Source organism: Ascaphus truei, chromosome 8 (assembly GCF_040206685.1).
Source record: "Ascaphus truei isolate aAscTru1 chromosome 8, aAscTru1.hap1, whole genome shotgun sequence".
Taxonomy (NCBI): domain Eukaryota; kingdom Metazoa; phylum Chordata; class Amphibia; order Anura; family Ascaphidae; genus Ascaphus; species Ascaphus truei.
In genome coordinates, this window is record NC_134490.1 from 95,413 (window position 1) to 115,321 (window position 19,909).

At 48.2% G+C, this 19,909-nt stretch overlaps 1 protein-coding gene across 1 annotated transcript in view; it reads left to right on the forward strand.

Annotated features, from left to right (window-relative positions):
• Positions 1 to 19,909, forward strand: part of LOC142501008 (WD repeat- and FYVE domain-containing protein 4-like) — a gene marked incomplete at its 5' end in the record, with an annotated part of 138,053 nt that overhangs the window by 93,687 nt on the left and 24,457 nt on the right. Inside the window, 4 exons of the mRNA XM_075610248.1 lie at positions 346 to 497; positions 1,034 to 1,276; positions 1,987 to 2,102; positions 3,153 to 3,332. Of these exons, the coding sequence (XP_075466363.1) occupies positions 346 to 497; positions 1,034 to 1,276; positions 1,987 to 2,102; positions 3,153 to 3,332 (691 nt within the window). The remainder of the gene's footprint in view (positions 1 to 345; positions 498 to 1,033; positions 1,277 to 1,986; positions 2,103 to 3,152; positions 3,333 to 19,909) is intronic.

The following is a 19,909-nucleotide window of genomic DNA, read 5'->3' on the forward strand; positions in this document are numbered from 1 at the left end:
CACACCCTGATCTCTCTCTTGTTTGGGATACGGGGGGGTCCTCGCGCCCCCACACATCCTGATCTCTCTCTTGTTTGGGATACGGGGGGGGTCCTCGCGCCCCCACACACCCTGATCTCTCTCTTGTTTGTGATACGGGGGGGTCCTCGCACCCCCACACACCCTGATCTCTCTCTTGTTTGGGATACGTTGGGTCCTCGCACCCCCACACACCCTGATCTCTCTCTTGTTTGGGATACGGGGGGGTCCTCGCTCCCCCACACACCCTGATCTCTCTCTTGTTTGGGATACGGGGGGGTCCTCGCGCCCCCACACACCCTGATCTCTCTCTTGTTTGGGATTTAGGGGCCTGCGATGCTGCAGCAGAGATTTTGGGGGTGACGGCCATTGCGAACCTGTCGTACTTTAGCCAGAAGCTGCTGGAGAAGCTGCACAGTGGGGTCTTTCTGTCGGACCCCTGTGAGATCCTGCTCTTCTTCATCAAGCAAATTACAGCTGTAGGACCCCAAACCTCCTCTCCCTCTCTCTCTCTCTCCCCCCCCCTCTCTCTCCCCCCTCTCTCTCTCCCCCTCTCTCTCCCCCACTCTTCCTCCCTCTCCCCCTCTCTCTCCCTCTCCCCCTCTCTCCCTCTCCTTTCTGATATATTTCTCTACTTTCCACGTTACTGTATATCTCACGTTCTCTTCCTCTCCTTCTCTTTCACTCTCCCGCTTTTTTACGTTATTTAACTTCTCCCACTTTTTAATTTATTTTTTCTCCCCTTGTTTCTTTCTCTCTCTATTCTCTCTCTCTCTCTTTTTCTCTATTTTTTCCCTCTTTTTCTCTCTCTCTCTCTCTTTCTCTCTCTCTCTGTCTCACTCTTTCTCTCTCTCACTCTTTCTCTCTTCTCTCTATTTTCTCTTTCTCTTCCTCTCTCTTCTCTATCTCTCTTCTCTTTCTCTCTTTCTCTCTCCCTGTCCCTCCCTCCTCTTCCTATGCATCTTTTCCTCCTCTCCCCATCTCAGCATCTCTCCTTTTCGGCCTCTCTCTGCAGGTGACACACAGTGCAGCTCCGTGCAACAGAGACAGTCTTTTCAACATGTTATACAGCTGCCTGAATCGCAGCGTCCTGCACTCCCTGTCCATGTCCCGCCAGTCCCTCCCGGGACGGCTCAGTGTCCTGCGGTGTGCTCGCACTGCTCCTCTCGCACTGGGACGTCGTCTTCTCCACCTACAACTCCAGCCTCAGCTTCACGGCCTGTCTCATGCACTGCCTGTTCCAGATCCACTCGGGGAGGTATCTGTGCCATTGGGGCACGGGGGGGGGGGGGGGCACGGGGGCCGGCATGGAGGGGGGGAACGGGGGGGGGGGGGGAACGGGGGGCCGCCCTCTGTCCTTCCAACTGCAGGGTCACACAGGGACACAAAGACACAAGACGTGTCCTGGTCACTACTCTGGGAGGTATCTGTCCCATTGGGGGACGGGGGGGGGGGGCACAGGGGGCCGGCATGGGGGGGGGGGACGGGGGGCCGCCCTCTGTCCTTCTAGCTGCAGGGTCACACAGGGACACAAAGACACAAGACGTGTCCTGGTCACTACTCGGTGATACTGTGACAGACAGGACAGGCTTATTCCCCATCGTGCCTGTGCCACAATAGATAGGAAGATTGGGGTGACGAGGGGTCTCTATCGTCCCTCCAACCACATAAGAAGGGGTCCGTGGCCCATCAATATGTCCCTCCCACTTCAGGGTGACAATGTGACACAGAGAAATTCTGTGTCACTCTGTATTGTGGCACAGTAACATGGGGTGCAGGCGGTCTCCCCAAGTGGTGACACCTATGACATAGAGAAAGGTGACCTGTGGCCCACCCCACTGCAGGGTGACAGATAAGGTGTCCCACGCCCGCCAGTGTCCCCTCTATCACCATGCGGCAGCACAATGGCAGACAGGTGGCAGCATGCTATGAATGTGTAAGTGACCGCTCTCTCCGCCCCGCGCTCAGTTACCCGGAGGGTTTCGGGGTGAAAGCCAAGTCCCGGAGAAGCTCCTGGCAGGTGATCTTCCTCTCCGAGGAGGAGGAGGAGGCGAGAGAAGCAGGGGGCCCTGCCCTGCACGAGGGTATGTGTGACCATACAGCTGTACGTACCCGCTCCCCGGGGGGGGGGGGGGGGGCACCTGCCACGCTCAGGGGGAGATTTCCAACACTCGCGCTAACTGACACAAAGTGACACAGAGTGAGCTCACAATGGAAACATATTACTGGGTCAGTCGTCCTTCCTAGAACAGAAGGGAGTTAAAGTCCGTGGCATGTCAAAAATATATATTTAACTTTGAACATTTCCATGGTAAACACAAGCTTTGGGAGGTTTTACAATCTTTATTTAATGTCTTGTCAGTCTTCCTAACCACAGGCAAAATAGTTCTTCTGCCGTACACACTCGCACTTCTGTCACACTCATATCACCCACTCGTCCTCATTTTGCACAAACATCACACGCCATCCCCAAGCAAAACTAGTGCTGCTGTCACACTCCCTAACACTCATGCCATACACATTCACGCTCACCGTGCACACTCACACTCACCTTGTGCACACTCACGCTCACCGTGCACACACTCACCTTGTACACATTCACGCTCACCTTGTACACACTCACGCTCACCTTGCTCACACTCACGCTCACCCTGCTCACACTCACGCTCGCCTTGCACACACTCACACTCGCCTTGCTCACGCTCGCCTTCCTCACGCTCACCTTGCACACACACGCTCGCCTTGCACAAACGCTCACCTTGCACACCCTCACGCTCGCCTTGCTCACGCTCACCTTGCACACCCTCACGCTCGCCTTGCACGCACTCACCTTGCACAGACTCACGCTCGACTTGCACACACTCACACTCGACTTGCTCGCCTTGCTCACGCTCACCTTGCACACTCACACTTGCCTTGCACACACTCACGCTTGCCTTGAACACACTCACGTTTGCCTTGCACACACTCACGCTCGCCTTGCACACACTCACGCTCGCCTTGCACACACTCATGCTCACGCTGCACACACTCTCACTCGCCTTGCACACACTCACGCACGCGATGCACACCCTCACGATGCACACACTTGCGCTCGCCGTGCACACACTCACGCCCCGCTGCCCCCTCTCCAGTGCACACTCAGGTCCTGCAGGCCGTGCAGACAGTCTGGGAGCAGCTGATGGATCACAGGCGCCCGGCGCTGGAAGAACATTACAAGATGGACCTGTCCGTCAAACAGGGGGAGGGGCAAATATCTCAGGTCACCCCCCTGTGGGAGGAGACGGCATCAAAAGCCTGGCAGCAATACCTGGGTAAGGACAGAGTACCTGTACTGTGTATGTATAGCCTGGCAACAATACCTGGGTAAGGACAGAGTACCTGTACTGTGTATGTATTGCCTGGCAGCAATACCTGGGTAAGGACAGAGTACCTGTACTGTGTATGTATAGCCTGGCAACAATACCTGGGTAAGGACAGAGTACCTGTACTGTGTATGTATAGCCTGGCAACAATACCTGGGTAAGGACAGAGTACCTGTACTGTGTATGTATAGCCTGGCAACAATACCTGGGTAAGGACAGAGTACCTGTACTGTGTATGTATAGCCTGGCAACAATACCTGGGTAAGGACAGAGTACCTGTACTGTGTATGTATAGCCTGGCAACAATACCTGGGTAAGGACAGAGTACCTGTACTGTGTATGTATAGCCTGGCAACAATACCTGGTTAAGGACAGAGTACCTGTACTGTGTATGTATAGCCTGGCAACAATACCTGGGTAAGGACAGAGTACCTGTACTGTGTATGTGTAGCCTGGCAGCAATACCTGGGTAAGGACAGAGTACCTGTACTGTGTATATAAAGTCTGGCAGCAATACCTGGGTAAGGACAGAGTACCTGTACTGTGTATGTGTAGCCTGGCAGCAATACCCGGGTAAGGACAGAGTACCTGTACTGTGTATGTATGGTCTGGCAGCAATACCTGGGTAAGGACAGAGTACCTGTACTGTGTATGTATAGCCTGGCAACAATACCTGGGTAAGGACAGAGTACCTGTACTGTGTATATAAAGTCTGGCAGCAATACCTGGGTAAGGACAGAGTACCTGTACTGTGTATGTATGGTCTGGCAGCAATACCTGGGTAAGGACAGAGTACCTGTACTGTGTATGTATAGCCTGGCAGCAATACATGGGTAAGGACAGAGTACCTGTACTGTGTATATAAAGTCTGGCAGCAATACCTGGGTAAGGACAGAGTACCTGTACTGTGTATGTATAGCCTGGCAACAATACCTGGGTAAGGACAGAGTATCTGTACTGTGTATATATAGTCTGGCAGCAATACCTGGGTAAGGACAGCGTACCTGTACTGTGTATGTGTAGCCTGGCAGCAATTCCTGGGTAAGGACAGAGTACCTGTACTGTGTATGTGTAGCCTGGCAGCAATACCTGGGTAAGGACAGAGTACCTGTACTGTGTATGTGTAGCCTGGCAGCAATACATGGGTAAGGACAGAGTACCTGTACTGTGTATGTGTAGCCTGGCAGCAATACCTGGGTAAGGACAGAGTACCTGTACTGTGTATATATAGTCTGGCAGCAATACCCGGGTAAGGACAGAGTACCTGTACTGTGTATGTATGGTCTGGCAGCAATACCTGGGTAAGGACAGAGTACCTGTAATGTGTATGTATAGACTGGCAACAATACCTGGGTATGGACAGAGTACCTGTACTGTGTATGTATGGCCTGGCAACAATACCTGGGTAAGGACAGAGTACCTGTACTGTGTATATATAGTCTGGCAGCAATACCTGGGTAAGGACAGAGTACCTGTACTGTGTATATAAAGTCTGGCAGCAATACCTGGGTAAGGACAGAGTACCTGTACTGTGTATATAAAGTCTGGCAGCAATACCTGGGTAAGGACAGAGTACCTGTACTGTGTATATAAAGTCTGGCAGCAATACCTGGGTAAGGACAGAGTACCTGTACTGTGTATGTGTAGCCTGGCAGCAATACCCGGGTAAGGACAGAGTACCTGTACTGTGTATGTATGGTCTGGCAGCAATACCTGGGTAAGGACAGAGTACCTGTAATGTGTATGTATAGACTGGCAACAATACCTGGGTATGGACAGAGTACCTGTACTGTGTATGTATGGCCTGGCAACAATACCCGGGTAAGGACAGAGTACCTGTACTGTGTATGTATGGTCTGGCAGCAATACCTGGGTAAGGACAGAGTACCTGTAATGTGTATGTATAGACTGGCAACAATACCTGGGTAAGGACAGAGTATCTGTACTGTGTATATATAGTCTGGCAGCAATACCTGGGTAAGGACAGAGTACCTGTACTGTGTATGTATAGCCTGCAGCAATACATGGGTAAGGACAGAGTACGTGTACTGTGTATATATAGTCTGGCAGCAATACCTGGGTAAGGACAGAGTATCTGTACTGTGTATATATAGTCTGGCAGCAATACCTGGGTAAGGACAGAGTACCTGTACTGTGTATGTATAGTCTGGCAGCAATACCTGGGTAAGGACAGAGTACCTGTACTGTGTATGTATAGTCTGGCAGCAATACCTGGGTAAGGACAGAGTACCTGTACTGTGTATGTATAGTCTGGCAGCAATACCTGGGTATGGACAGAGTACCTGTACTGTGTATGTGAAGCCTGGCAGCAATACCCGGGTAAGGACAGTGTACCTGTACTGTGTATGTATAGCCTGGCAACAATACCTGGTTAAGGACAGAGTACCTGTACTGTGTATATATAGTCTGGCAGCAATACCCAGGTAAGGACAGAGTACCTGTACTGTGTATGTGTAGCCTGGCAGCAATACCTGGGTAAGGACAGAGTACCTGTACTGTGTATGTATGGCCTGGCAACAATACCTGGGTAAGGACAGAGTACCTGTACTGTGTATGTATGGTCTGGCAACAATACCTGGGTAAGGACAGAGTACCTGTACTGTGTATGTATAGTCTGGCAGCAATACCTGGGTAAGGACAGAGTACCTGTACTGTGTATGTATAGTCTGGCAGCAATACCTGGGTAAGGACAGAGTACCTGTACTGTGTATGTATGGTCTGGCAGCAATACCTGGGTAAGGACAGAGTACCTGTACTGTGTATGTATAGCCTGGCAACAATACCTGGGTAAGGACAGAGTACCTGTACTGTGTATGTGTAGCCTGGCAGCAATACCTGGGTAAGGACAGAGTACCTGTACTGTGTATATAAAGTCTGGCAGCAATACCTGGGTAAGGACAGAGTACCTGTACTGTGTATGTGTAGCCTGGCAGCAATACCCGGGTAAGGACAGAGTACCTGTACTGTGTATGTATGGTCTGGCAGCAATACCTGGGTAAGGACAGAGTACCTGTACTGTGTATGTATAGCCTGGCAACAATACCTGGGTAAGGACAGAGTACCTGTACTGTGTATATAAAGTCTGGCAGCAATACCTGGGTAAGGACAGAGTACCTGTACTGTGTATGTATGGTCTGGCAGCAATACCTGGGTAAGGACAGAGTACCTGTACTGTGTATGTATAGCCTGGCAGCAATACATGGGTAAGGACAGAGTACCTGTACTGTGTATATAAAGTCTGGCAGCAATACCTGGGTAAGGACAGAGTACCTGTACTGTGTATCTAAAGTCTGGCAGCAATACCTGGGTAAGGACAGAGTACCTGTACTGTGTATGTATAGCCTGGCAACAATACCTGGGTAAGGACAGAGTATCTGTACTGTGTATATATAGTCTGGCAGCAATACCTGGGTAAGGACAGAGTACCTGTACTGTGTATGTGTAGCCTGGCAGCAATTCCTGGGTAAGGACAGAGTACCTGTACTGTGTATGTGTAGCCTGGCAGCAATACCTGGGTAAGGACAGAGTACCTGTACTGTGTATGTGTAGCCTGGCAGCAATACATGGGTAAGGACAGAGTACCTGTACTGTGTATGTGTAGCCTGGCAGCAATACCTGGGTAAGGACAGAGTACCTGTACTGTGTATATATAGTCTGGCAGCAATACCCGGGTAAGGACAGAGTACCTGTACTGTGTATGTATGGTCTGGCAGCAATACCTGGGTAAGGACAGAGTACCTGTAATGTGTATGTATAGACTGGCAACAATACCTGGGTATGGACAGAGTACCTGTACTGTGTATGTATGGCCTGGCAACAATACCTGGGTAAGGACAGAGTACCTGTACTGTGTATATATAGTCTGGCAGCAATACCTGGGTAAGGACAGAGTACCTGTACTGTGTATATAAAGTCTGGCAGCAATACCTGGGTAAGGACAGAGTACCTGTACTGTGTATATAAAGTCTGGCAGCAATACCTGGGTAAGGACAGAGTACCTGTACTGTGTATATAAAGTCTGGCAGCAATACCTGGGTAAGGACAGAGTACCTGTACTGTGTATGTGTAGCCTGGCAGCAATACCCGGGTAAGGACAGAGTACCTGTACTGTGTATGTATGGTCTGGCAGCAATACCTGGGTAAGGACAGAGTACCTGTAATGTGTATGTATAGACTGGCAACAATACCTGGGTATGGACAGAGTACCTGTACTGTGTATGTATGGCCTGGCAACAATACCTGGGTAAGGACAGAGTACCTGTACTGTGTATATATAGTCTGGCAGCAATACCTGGGTAAGGACAGAGTACGTGTACTGTGTATATATAGTCTGGCAGCAATACCTGGGTAAGGACAGAGTATCTGTACTGTGTACAGTATATATAGCCTGCAGCAATACCTGGGTAAGGACAGAGTATCTGTACTGTGTATATATAGTCTGGCAGCAATACCTGGGTAAGGACAGAGTACCTGTACTGTGTATGTATAGCCTGCAGCAATACATGGGTAAGGACAGAGTACCTGTACTGTGTATGTGTAGCCTGGCAGCAATACCTGGGTAAGGACAGAGTACCTGTACTGTGTATATATAGTCTGGCAGCAATACCTGGGTAAGGACAGAGTACCTGTACTGTGTATGTATAGTCTGGCAGCAATACCTGGGTAAGGACAGAGTACCTGTACTGTGTATGTATAGTCTGGCAGCAATACCTGGGTAAGGACAGAGTACCTGTACTGTGTATGTATAGTCTGGCAGCAATACCTGGGTATGGACAGAGTACCTGTACTGTGTATGTGAAGCCTGGCAGCAATACCCGGGTAAGGACAGTGTACCTGTACTGTGTATGTATAGCCTGGCAACAATACCTGGTTAAGGACAGAGTACCTGTACTGTGTATATATAGTCTGGCAGCAATACCCAGGTAAGGACAGAGTACCTGTACTGTGTATGTGTAGCCTGGCAGCAATACCTGGGTAAGGACAGAGTACCTGTACTGTGTATGTATGGCCTGGCAACAATACCTGGGTAAGGACAGAGTACCTGTACTGTGTATGTATGGTCTGGCAACAATACCTGGGTAAGGACAGAGTACCTGTACTGTGTATGTATAGTCTGGCAGCAATACCTGGGTAAGGACAGAGTACCTGTACTGTGTATGTATAGTCTGGCAGCAATACCTGGGTAAGGACAGAGTACCTGTACTGTGTATGTATGGTCTGGCAGCAATACCTGGGTAAGGACAGAGTACCTGTACTGTGTATGTATAGCCTGGCAACAATACCTGGGTAAGGACAGAGTACCTGTACTGTGTATGTATAGCCTGGCAACAATACCTGGGTAAGGACAGAGTACCTGTACTGTGTTTGTATAGCCTGGCAACAATACCTGGGTAAGGACAGAGTACCTGTACTGTGTATGTATAGCCTGGCAACAATACCTGGGTAAGGACAGAGTACCTGTACTGTGTATATATAGTCTGGCAGCAATACCTGGGTAAGGACAGAGTACCTGTACTGTGTATATAAAGTCTGGCAGCAATACCTGGGTAAGGACAGAGTACCTGTACTGTGTATGTGTAGCCTGGCAGCAATACCTGGGTAAGGACAGGGTACCTGTACTGTGTATGTATGGTCTGGCAGCAATACCTGGGTAAGGACAGAGTATCTGTACTGTGTATATATAGTCTGGCAGCAATACCTGGGTAAGGACAGAGTACCTGTACTGTGTATGTATAGCCTGCAGCAATACATGGGTAAGGACAGAGTACCTGTACTGTGTATGTGTAGCCTGGCAGCAATACCTGGGTAAGGACAGAGTACCTGTACTGTGTATATATAGTCTGGCAGCAATACCTGGGTAAGGACAGAGTACCTGTACTGTGTATGTATAGTCTGGCAGCAATACCTGGGTAAGGACAGAGTACCTGTACTGTGTATGTATAGTCTGGCAGCAATACCTGGGTAAGGACAGAGTACCTGTACTGTGTATGTATAGTCTGGCAGCAATACCTGGGTATGGACAGAGTACCTGTACTGTGTATGTGAAGCCTGGCAGCAATACCCGGGTAAGGACAGTGTACCTGTACTGTGTATGTATAGCCTGGCAACAATACCTGGTTAAGGACAGAGTACTGCACCGACACACTTTATTCGAGCAAATACCCAGTATGTACCTGGCAGATACCTGGAATGCGCCGCTCCTCACCTCTGACAAGCCCCGTTGCATTTGCCTTCCCAGCCTGGGTTCATGCCTGGCTGACGGGCGGCTGATCTGTTAAATGATAATGATTAGGATTTAATAGGCTGCAATGCTTCGCGTGTCTACCAGATGGCATAAATTCATGAATTGTAATGCAGTATATATATATATACTGTGCAGTATTGCAGCCAGCGGGAATAAAATGCTTCAATCCCTGCTTGGAAAATACCTCAATGCACTCGGGCAGAAAACAGTCACAAACCTCAATACACCCGGGTATACCCGAATTCGTGGGACTAGCCGAGCTCGAATAAAGTGTGTCGCCAGTGTACCTGTACTGTGTATATATAGTCTGGCAGCAATACCCAGGTAAGGACAGAGTACCTGTACTGTGTATGTGTAGCCTGGCAGCAATACCTGGGTAAGGACAGAGTACCTGTACTGTGTATGTATGGCCTGGCAACAATACCTGGGTAAGGACAGAGTACCTGTACTGTGTATGTATGGTCTGGCAACAATACCTGGGTAAGGACAGAGTACCTGTACTGTGTATGTGTAGCCTGGCAGCAATACCTGGGTAAGGACAGAGTACCTGTACTGTGTATGTATAGCCTGGCAACAATACCCGGGTAAGGACAGAGTACCTGTACTGTGTATATATAGTCTGGCAGCAATACCTGGGTAAGGACAGAGTACCTGTACTGTGTATATAAAGTCTGGCAGCAATACCTGGGTAAGGACAGAGTACCTGTACTGTGTATGTGTAGCCTGGCAGCAATACCCGGGTAAGGACAGAGTACCTGTACTGTGTATGTATGGTCTGGCAGCAATACCTGGGTAAGGACAGAGTACCTGTACTGTGTATGTATAGCCTGGCAACAATACCTGGGTAAGGACAGAGTACCTGTACTGTGTATATAAAGTCTGGCAGCAATACCTGGGTAAGGACAGAGTACCTGTACTGTGTATGTATGGTCTGGCAGCAATACCTGGGTAAGGACAGAGTACCTGTACTGTGTATGTATAGCCTGGCAGCAATACATGGGTAAGGACAGAGTACCTGTACTGTGTATATAAAGTCTGGCAGCAATACCTGGGTAAGGACAGAGTACCTGTACTGTGTATCTAAAGTCTGGCAGCAATACCTGGGTAAGGACAGAGTACCTGTACTGTGTATGTATAGCCTGGCAACAATACCTGGGTAAGGACAGAGTATCTGTACTGTGTATATATAGTCTGGCAGCAATACCTGGGTAAGGACAGAGTACCTGTACTGTGTATGTGTAGCCTGGCAGCAATTCCTGGGTAAGGACAGAGTACCTGTACTGTGTATGTGTAGCCTGGCAGCAATACCTGGGTAAGGACAGAGTACCTGTACTGTGTATGTGTAGCCTGGCAGCAATACATGGGTAAGGACAGAGTACCTGTACTGTGTATGTGTAGCCTGGCAGCAATACCTGGGTAAGGACAGAGTACCTGTACTGTGTATATATAGTCTGGCAGCAATACCCGGGTAAGGACAGAGTACCTGTACTGTGTATGTATGGTCTGGCAGCAATACCTGGGTAAGGACAGAGTACCTGTAATGTGTATGTATAGACTGGCAACAATACCTGGGTATGGACAGAGTACCTGTACTGTGTATGTATGGCCTGGCAACAATACCTGGGTAAGGACAGAGTACCTGTACTGTGTATATATAGTCTGGCAGCAATACCTGGGTAAGGACAGAGTACCTGTACTGTGTATATAAAGTCTGGCAGCAATACCTGGGTAAGGACAGAGTACCTGTACTGTGTATATAAAGTCTGGCAGCAATACCTGGGTAAGGACAGAGTACCTGTACTGTGTATATAAAGTCTGGCAGCAATACCTGGGTAAGGACAGAGTACCTGTACTGTGTATGTGTAGCCTGGCAGCAATACCCGGGTAAGGACAGAGTACCTGTACTGTGTATGTATGGTCTGGCAGCAATACCTGGGTAAGGACAGAGTACCTGTAATGTGTATGTATAGACTGGCAACAATACCTGGGTATGGACAGAGTACCTGTACTGTGTATGTATGGCCTGGCAACAATACCTGGGTAAGGACAGAGTACCTGTACTGTGTATATATAGTCTGGCAGCAATACCTGGGTAAGGACAGAGTACGTGTACTGTGTATATATAGTCTGGCAGCAATACCTGGGTAAGGACAGAGTATCTGTACTGTGTACAGTATATATAGCCTGCAGCAATACCTGGGTAAGGACAGAGTATCTGTACTGTGTATATATAGTCTGGCAGCAATACCTGGGTAAGGACAGAGTACCTGTACTGTGTATGTATAGCCTGCAGCAATACATGGGTAAGGACAGAGTACCTGTACTGTGTATGTGTAGCCTGGCAGCAATACCTGGGTAAGGACAGAGTACCTGTACTGTGTATATATAGTCTGGCAGCAATACCTGGGTAAGGACAGAGTACCTGTACTGTGTATGTATAGTCTGGCAGCAATACCTGGGTAAGGACAGAGTACCTGTACTGTGTATGTATAGTCTGGCAGCAATACCTGGGTAAGGACAGAGTACCTGTACTGTGTATGTATAGTCTGGCAGCAATACCTGGGTATGGACAGAGTACCTGTACTGTGTATGTGAAGCCTGGCAGCAATACCCGGGTAAGGACAGTGTACCTGTACTGTGTATGTATAGCCTGGCAACAATACCTGGTTAAGGACAGAGTACCTGTACTGTGTATATATAGTCTGGCAGCAATACCCAGGTAAGGACAGAGTACCTGTACTGTGTATGTGTAGCCTGGCAGCAATACCTGGGTAAGGACAGAGTACCTGTACTGTGTATGTATGGCCTGGCAACAATACCTGGGTAAGGACAGAGTACCTGTACTGTGTATGTATGGTCTGGCAACAATACCTGGGTAAGGACAGAGTACCTGTACTGTGTATGTATAGTCTGGCAGCAATACCTGGGTAAGGACAGAGTACCTGTACTGTGTATGTATAGTCTGGCAGCAATACCTGGGTAAGGACAGAGTACCTGTACTGTGTATGTATGGTCTGGCAGCAATACCTGGGTAAGGACAGAGTACCTGTACTGTGTATGTATAGCCTGGCAACAATACCTGGGTAAGGACAGAGTACCTGTACTGTGTATGTATAGCCTGGCAACAATACCTGGGTAAGGACAGAGTACCTGTACTGTGTTTGTATAGCCTGGCAACAATACCTGGGTAAGGACAGAGTACCTGTACTGTGTATGTATAGCCTGGCAACAATACCTGGGTAAGGACAGAGTACCTGTACTGTGTATATATAGTCTGGCAGCAATACCTGGGTAAGGACAGAGTACCTGTACTGTGTATATAAAGTCTGGCAGCAATACCTGGGTAAGGACAGAGTACCTGTACTGTGTATGTGTAGCCTGGCAGCAATACCTGGGTAAGGACAGGGTACCTGTACTGTGTATGTATGGTCTGGCAGCAATACCTGGGTAAGGACAGAGTATCTGTACTGTGTATATATAGTCTGGCAGCAATACCTGGGTAAGGACAGAGTACCTGTACTGTGTATGTATAGCCTGCAGCAATACATGGGTAAGGACAGAGTACCTGTACTGTGTATGTGTAGCCTGGCAGCAATACCTGGGTAAGGACAGAGTACCTGTACTGTGTATATATAGTATGGCAGCAATACCTGGGTAAGGACAGAGTACCTGTACTGTGTATGTATAGTCTGGCAGCAATACCTGGGTAAGGACAGAGTACCTGTACTGTGTATGTATAGTCTGGCAGCAATACCTGGGTAAGGACAGAGTACCTGTACTGTGTATGTATAGTCTGGCAGCAATACCTGGGTATGGACAGAGTACCTGTACTGTGTATGTGAAGCCTGGCAGCAATACCCGGGTAAGGACAGTGTACCTGTACTGTGTATGTATAGCCTGGCAACAATACCTGGTTAAGGACAGAGTACTGCACCGACACACTTTATTCGAGCAAATACCCAGTATGTACCTGGCAGATACCTGGAATGCGCCGCTCCTCACCTCTGACAAGCCCCGTTGCATTTGCCTTCCCAGCCTGGGTTCATGCCTGGCTGACGGGCGGCTGATCTGTTAAATGATAATGATTAGGATTTAATAGGCTGCAATGCTTCGCGTGTCTACCAGATGGCATAAATTCATGAATTGTAATGCAGTATATATATATATACTGTGCAGTATTGCAGCCAGCGGGAATAAAATGCTTCAATCCCTGCTTGGAAAATACCTCAATGCACTCGGGCAGAAAACAGTCACAAACCTCAATACACCCGGGTATACCCGAATTCGTGGGACTAGCCGAGCTCGAATAAAGTGTGTCGCCAGTGTACCTGTACTGTGTATATATAGTCTGGCAGCAATACCCAGGTAAGGACAGAGTACCTGTACTGTGTATGTGTAGCCTGGCAGCAATACCTGGGTAAGGACAGAGTACCTGTACTGTGTATGTATGGCCTGGCAACAATACCTGGGTAAGGACAGAGTACCTGTACTGTGTATGTATGGTCTGGCAACAATACCTGGGTAAGGACAGAGTACCTGTACTGTGTATGTGTAGCCTGGCAGCAATACCTGGGTAAGGACAGAGTACCTGTACTGTGTATGTATAGCCTGGCAACAATACCCGGGTAAGGACAGAGTACCTGTACTGTGTATATATAGTCTGGCAGCAATACCTGGGTAAGGACAGAGTACCTGTACTGTGTATATAAAGTCTGGCAGCAATACCTGGGTAAGGACAGAGTACCTGTACTGTGTATGTGTAGCCTGGCAGCAATACCCGGGTAAGGACAGAGTACCTGTACTGTGTATGTATGGTCTGGCAGCAATACCTGGGTAAGGACAGAGTACCTGTACTGTGTATGTATAGCCTGGCAACAATACCTGGGTAAGGACAGAGTACCTGTACTGTGTATATAAAGTCTGGCAGCAATACCTGGGTAAGGACAGAGTACCTGTACTGTGTATGTATGGTCTGGCAGCAATACCTGGGTAAGGACAGAGTACCTGTACTGTGTATGTATAGCCTGGCAGCAATACATGGGTAAGGACAGAGTACCTGTACTGTGTATATAAAGTCTGGCAGCAATACCTGGGTAAGGACAGAGTACCTGTACTGTGTATCTAAAGTCTGGCAGCAATACCTGGGTAAGGACAGAGTACCTGTACTGTGTATGTATAGCCTGGCAACAATACCTGGGTAAGGACAGAGTATCTGTACTGTGTATATATAGTCTGGCAGCAATACCTGGGTAAGGACAGAGTACCTGTACTGTGTATGTGTAGCCTGGCAGCAATTCCTGGGTAAGGACAGAGTACCTGTACTGTGTATGTGTAGCCTGGCAGCAATACCTGGGTAAGGACAGAGTACCTGTACTGTGTATGTGTAGCCTGGCAGCAATACATGGGTAAGGACAGAGTACCTGTACTGTGTATGTGTAGCCTGGCAGCAATACCTGGGTAAGGACAGAGTACCTGTACTGTGTATATATAGTCTGGCAGCAATACCCGGGTAAGGACAGAGTACCTGTACTGTGTATGTATGGTCTGGCAGCAATACCTGGGTAAGGACAGAGTACCTGTAATGTGTATGTATAGACTGGCAACAATACCTGGGTATGGACAGAGTACCTGTACTGTGTATGTATGGCCTGGCAACAATACCTGGGTAAGGACAGAGTACCTGTACTGTGTATGTATAGTCTGGCAGCAATACCTGGGTAAGGACAGAGTACCTGTACTGTGTATGTATAGTCTGGCAGCAATACCTGGGTAAGGACAGAGTACCTGTACTGTGTATGTATGGTCTGGCAGCAATACCTGGGTAAGGACAGAGTACCTGTACTGTGTATGTATAGCCTGGCAACAATACCTGGGTAAGGACAGAGTACCTGTACTGTGTATGTATAGCCTGGCAACAATACCTGGGTAAGGACAGAGTACCTGTACTGTGTTTGTATAGCCTGGCAACAATACCTGGGTAAGGACAGAGTACCTGTACTGTGTATGTATAGCCTGGCAACAATACCTGGGTAAGGACAGAGTACCTGTACTGTGTATATATAGTCTGGCAGCAATACCTGGGTAAGGACAGAGTACCTGTACTGTGTATATAAAGTCTGGCAGCAATACCTGGGTAAGGACAGAGTACCTGTACTGTGTATGTGTAGCCTGGCAGCAATACCTGGGTAAGGACAGGGTACCTGTACTGTGTATGTATGGTCTGGCAGCAATACCTGGGTAAGGACAGAGTATCTGTACTGTGTATATATAGTCTGGCAGCAATACCTGGGTAAGGACAGAGTACCTGTACTGTGTATGTATAGCCTGCAGCAATACATGGGTAAGGACAGAGTACCTGTACTGTGTATGTGTAGCCTGGCAGCAATACCTGGGTAAGGACAGAGTACCTGTACTGTGTATCTAAAGTCTGGCAGCAATACCTGGGTAAGGACAGAGTACCTGTACTGTGTATGTATAGCCTGGCAACAATACCTGGGTAAGGACAGAGTATCTGTACTGTGTATATATAGTCTGGCAGCAATACCTGGGTAAGGACAGAGTACCTGTACTGTGTATGTGTAGCCTGGCAGCAATTCCTGGGTAAGGACAGAGTACCTGTACTGTGTATGTGTAGCCTGGCAGCAATACCTGGGTAAGGACAGAGTACCTGTACTGTGTATGTGTAGCCTGGCAGCAATACATGGGTAAGGACAGAGTACCTGTACTGTGTATGTGTAGCCTGGCAGCAATACCTGGGTAAGGACAGAGTACCTGTACTGTGTATATATAGTCTGGCAGCAATACCCGGGTAAGGACAGAGTACCTGTACTGTGTATGTATGGTCTGGCAGCAATACCTGGGTAAGGACAGAGTACCTGTAATGTGTATGTATAGACTGGCAACAATACCTGGGTATGGACAGAGTACCTGTACTGTGTATGTATGGCCTGGCAACAATACCTGGGTAAGGACAGAGTACCTGTACTGTGTATGTATAGTCTGGCAGCAATACCTGGGTAAGGACAGAGTACCTGTACTGTGTATGTATAGTCTGGCAGCAATACCTGGGTAAGGACAGAGTACCTGTACTGTGTATGTATGGTCTGGCAGCAATACCTGGGTAAGGACAGAGTACCTGTACTGTGTATGTATAGCCTGGCAACAATACCTGGGTAAGGACAGAGTACCTGTACTGTGTATGTATAGCCTGGCAACAATACCTGGGTAAGGACAGAGTACCTGTACTGTGTTTGTATAGCCTGGCAACAATACCTGGGTAAGGACAGAGTACCTGTACTGTGTATGTATAGCCTGGCAACAATACCTGGGTAAGGACAGAGTACCTGTACTGTGTATATATAGTCTGGCAGCAATACCTGGGTAAGGACAGAGTACCTGTACTGTGTATATAAAGTCTGGCAGCAATACCTGGGTAAGGACAGAGTACCTGTACTGTGTATGTGTAGCCTGGCAGCAATACCTGGGTAAGGACAGGGTACCTGTACTGTGTATGTATGGTCTGGCAGCAATACCTGGGTAAGGACAGAGTATCTGTACTGTGTATATATAGTCTGGCAGCAATACCTGGGTAAGGACAGAGTACCTGTACTGTGTATGTATAGCCTGCAGCAATACATGGGTAAGGACAGAGTACCTGTACTGTGTATGTGTAGCCTGGCAGCAATACCTGGGTAAGGACAGAGTACCTGTACTGTGTATATATAGTCTGGCAGCAATACCTGGGTAAGGACAGAGTACCTGTACTGTGTATGTATAGTCTGGCAGCAATACCTGGGTAAGGACAGAGTACCTGTACTGTGTATGTATAGTCTGGCAGCAATACCTGGGTAAGGACAGAGTACCTGTACTGTGTATGTATAGTCTGGCAGCAATACCTGGGTATGGACAGAGTACCTGTACTGTGTATGTGAAGCCTGGCAGCAATACCCGGGTAAGGACAGTGTACCTGTACTGTGTATGTATAGCCTGGCAACAATACCTGGTTAAGGACAGAGTACTGCACCGACACACTTTATTCGAGCAAATACCCAGTATGTACCTGGCAGATACCTGGAATGCGCCGCTCCTCACCTCTGACAAGCCCCGTTGCATTTGCCTTCCCAGCCTGGGTTCATGCCTGGCTGACGGGCGGCTGATCTGTTAAATGATAATGATTAGGATTTAATAGGCTGCAATGCTTCGCGTGTCTACCAGATGGCATAAATTCATGAATTGTAATGCAGTATATATATATATACTGTGCAGTATTGCAGCCAGCGGGAATAAAATGCTTCAATCCCTGCTTGGAAAATACCTCAATGCACTCGGGCAAAAAACAGTCACAAACCTCAATACACCCGGGTATACCCGAATTCGTGGGACTAGCCGAGCTCGAATAAAGTGTGTCGCCAGTGTACCTGTACTGTGTATATATAGTCTGGCAGCAATACCCAGGTAAGGACAGAGTACCTGTACTGTGTATGTGTAGCCTGGCAGCAATACCTGGGTAAGGACAGAGTACCTGTACTGTGTATGTATGGCCTGGCAACAATACCTGGGTAAGGACAGAGTACCTGTACTGTGTATGTATGGTCTGGCAACAATACCTGGGTAAGGACAGAGTACCTGTACTGTGTATGTGTAGCCTGGCAGCAATACCTGGGTAAGGACAGAGTACCTGTACTGTGTATGTATAGCCTGGCAACAATACCCGGGTAAGGACAGAGTACCTGTACTGTGTATATATAGTCTGGCAGCAATACCTGGGTAAGGACAGAGTACCTGTACTGTGTATATAAAGTCTGGCAGCAATACCTGGGTAAGGACAGAGTACCTGTACTGTGTATGTGTAGCCTGGCAGCAATACCCGGGTAAGGACAGAGTACCTGTACTGTGTATGTATGGTCTGGCAGCAATACCTGGGTAAGGACAGAGTACCTGTACTGTGTATGTATAGCCTGGCAACAATACCTGGGTAAGGACAGAGTACCTGTACTGTGTATATAAAGTCTGGCAGCAATACCTGGGTAAGGACAGAGTACCTGTACTGTGTATGTATGGTCTGGCAGCAATACCTGGGTAAGGACAGAGTACCTGTACTGTGTATGTATAGCCTGGCAGCAATACATGGGTAAGGACAGAGTACCTGTACTGTGTATATAAAGTCTGGCAGCAATACCTGGGTAAGGACAGAGTACCTGTACTGTGTATCTAAAGTCTGGCAGCAATACCTGGGTAAGGACAGAGTACCTGTACTGTGTATGTATAGCCTGGCAACAATACCTGGGTAAGGACAGAGTATCTGTACTGTGTATATATAGTCTGGCAGCAATACCTGGGTAAGGACAGAGTACCTGTACTGTGTATGTGTAGCCTGGCAGCAATTCCTGGGTAAGGACAGAGTACCTGTACTGTGTATGTGTAGCCTGGCAGCAATACCTGGGTAAGGACAGAGTACCTGTACTGTGTATGTGTAGCCTGGCAGCAATACATGGGTAAGGACAGAGTACCTGTACTGTGTATGTGTAGCCTGGCAGCAATACCTGGGTAAGGACAGAGTACCTGTACTGTGTATATATAGTCTGGCAGCAATACCCGGGTAAGGACAGAGTACCTGTACTGTGTATGTATGGTCTGGCAGCAATACCTGGGTAAGGACAGAGTACCTGTAATGTGTATGTATAGACTGGCAACAATACCTGGGTATGGACAGAGTACCTGTACTGTGTATGTATGGCCTGGCAACAATACCTGGGTAAGGACAGAGTACCTGTACTGTGTATATATAGTCTGGCAGCAATACCTGGGTAAGGACAGAGTACCTGTACTGTGTATATAAAGTCTGGCAGCAATACCTGGGTAAGGACAGAGTACCTGTACTGTGTATATAAAGTCTGGCAGCAATACCTGGGTAAGGACAGAGTACCTGTACTGTGTATATAAAGTCTGGCAGCAATACCTGGGTAAGGACAGAGTACCTGTACTGTGTATGTGTAGCCTGGCAGCAATACCCGGGTAAGGACAGAGTACCTGTACTGTGTATGTATGGTCTGGCAGCAATACCTGGGTAAGGACAGAGTACCTGTAATGTGTATGTATAGACTGGCAACAATACCTGGGTATGGACAGAGTACCTGTACTGTGTATGTATGGCCTGGCAACAATACCTGGGTAAGGACAGAGTACCTGTACTGTGTATATATAGTCTGGCAGCAATACCTGGGTAAGGACAGAGTACGTGTACTGTGTATATATAGTCTGG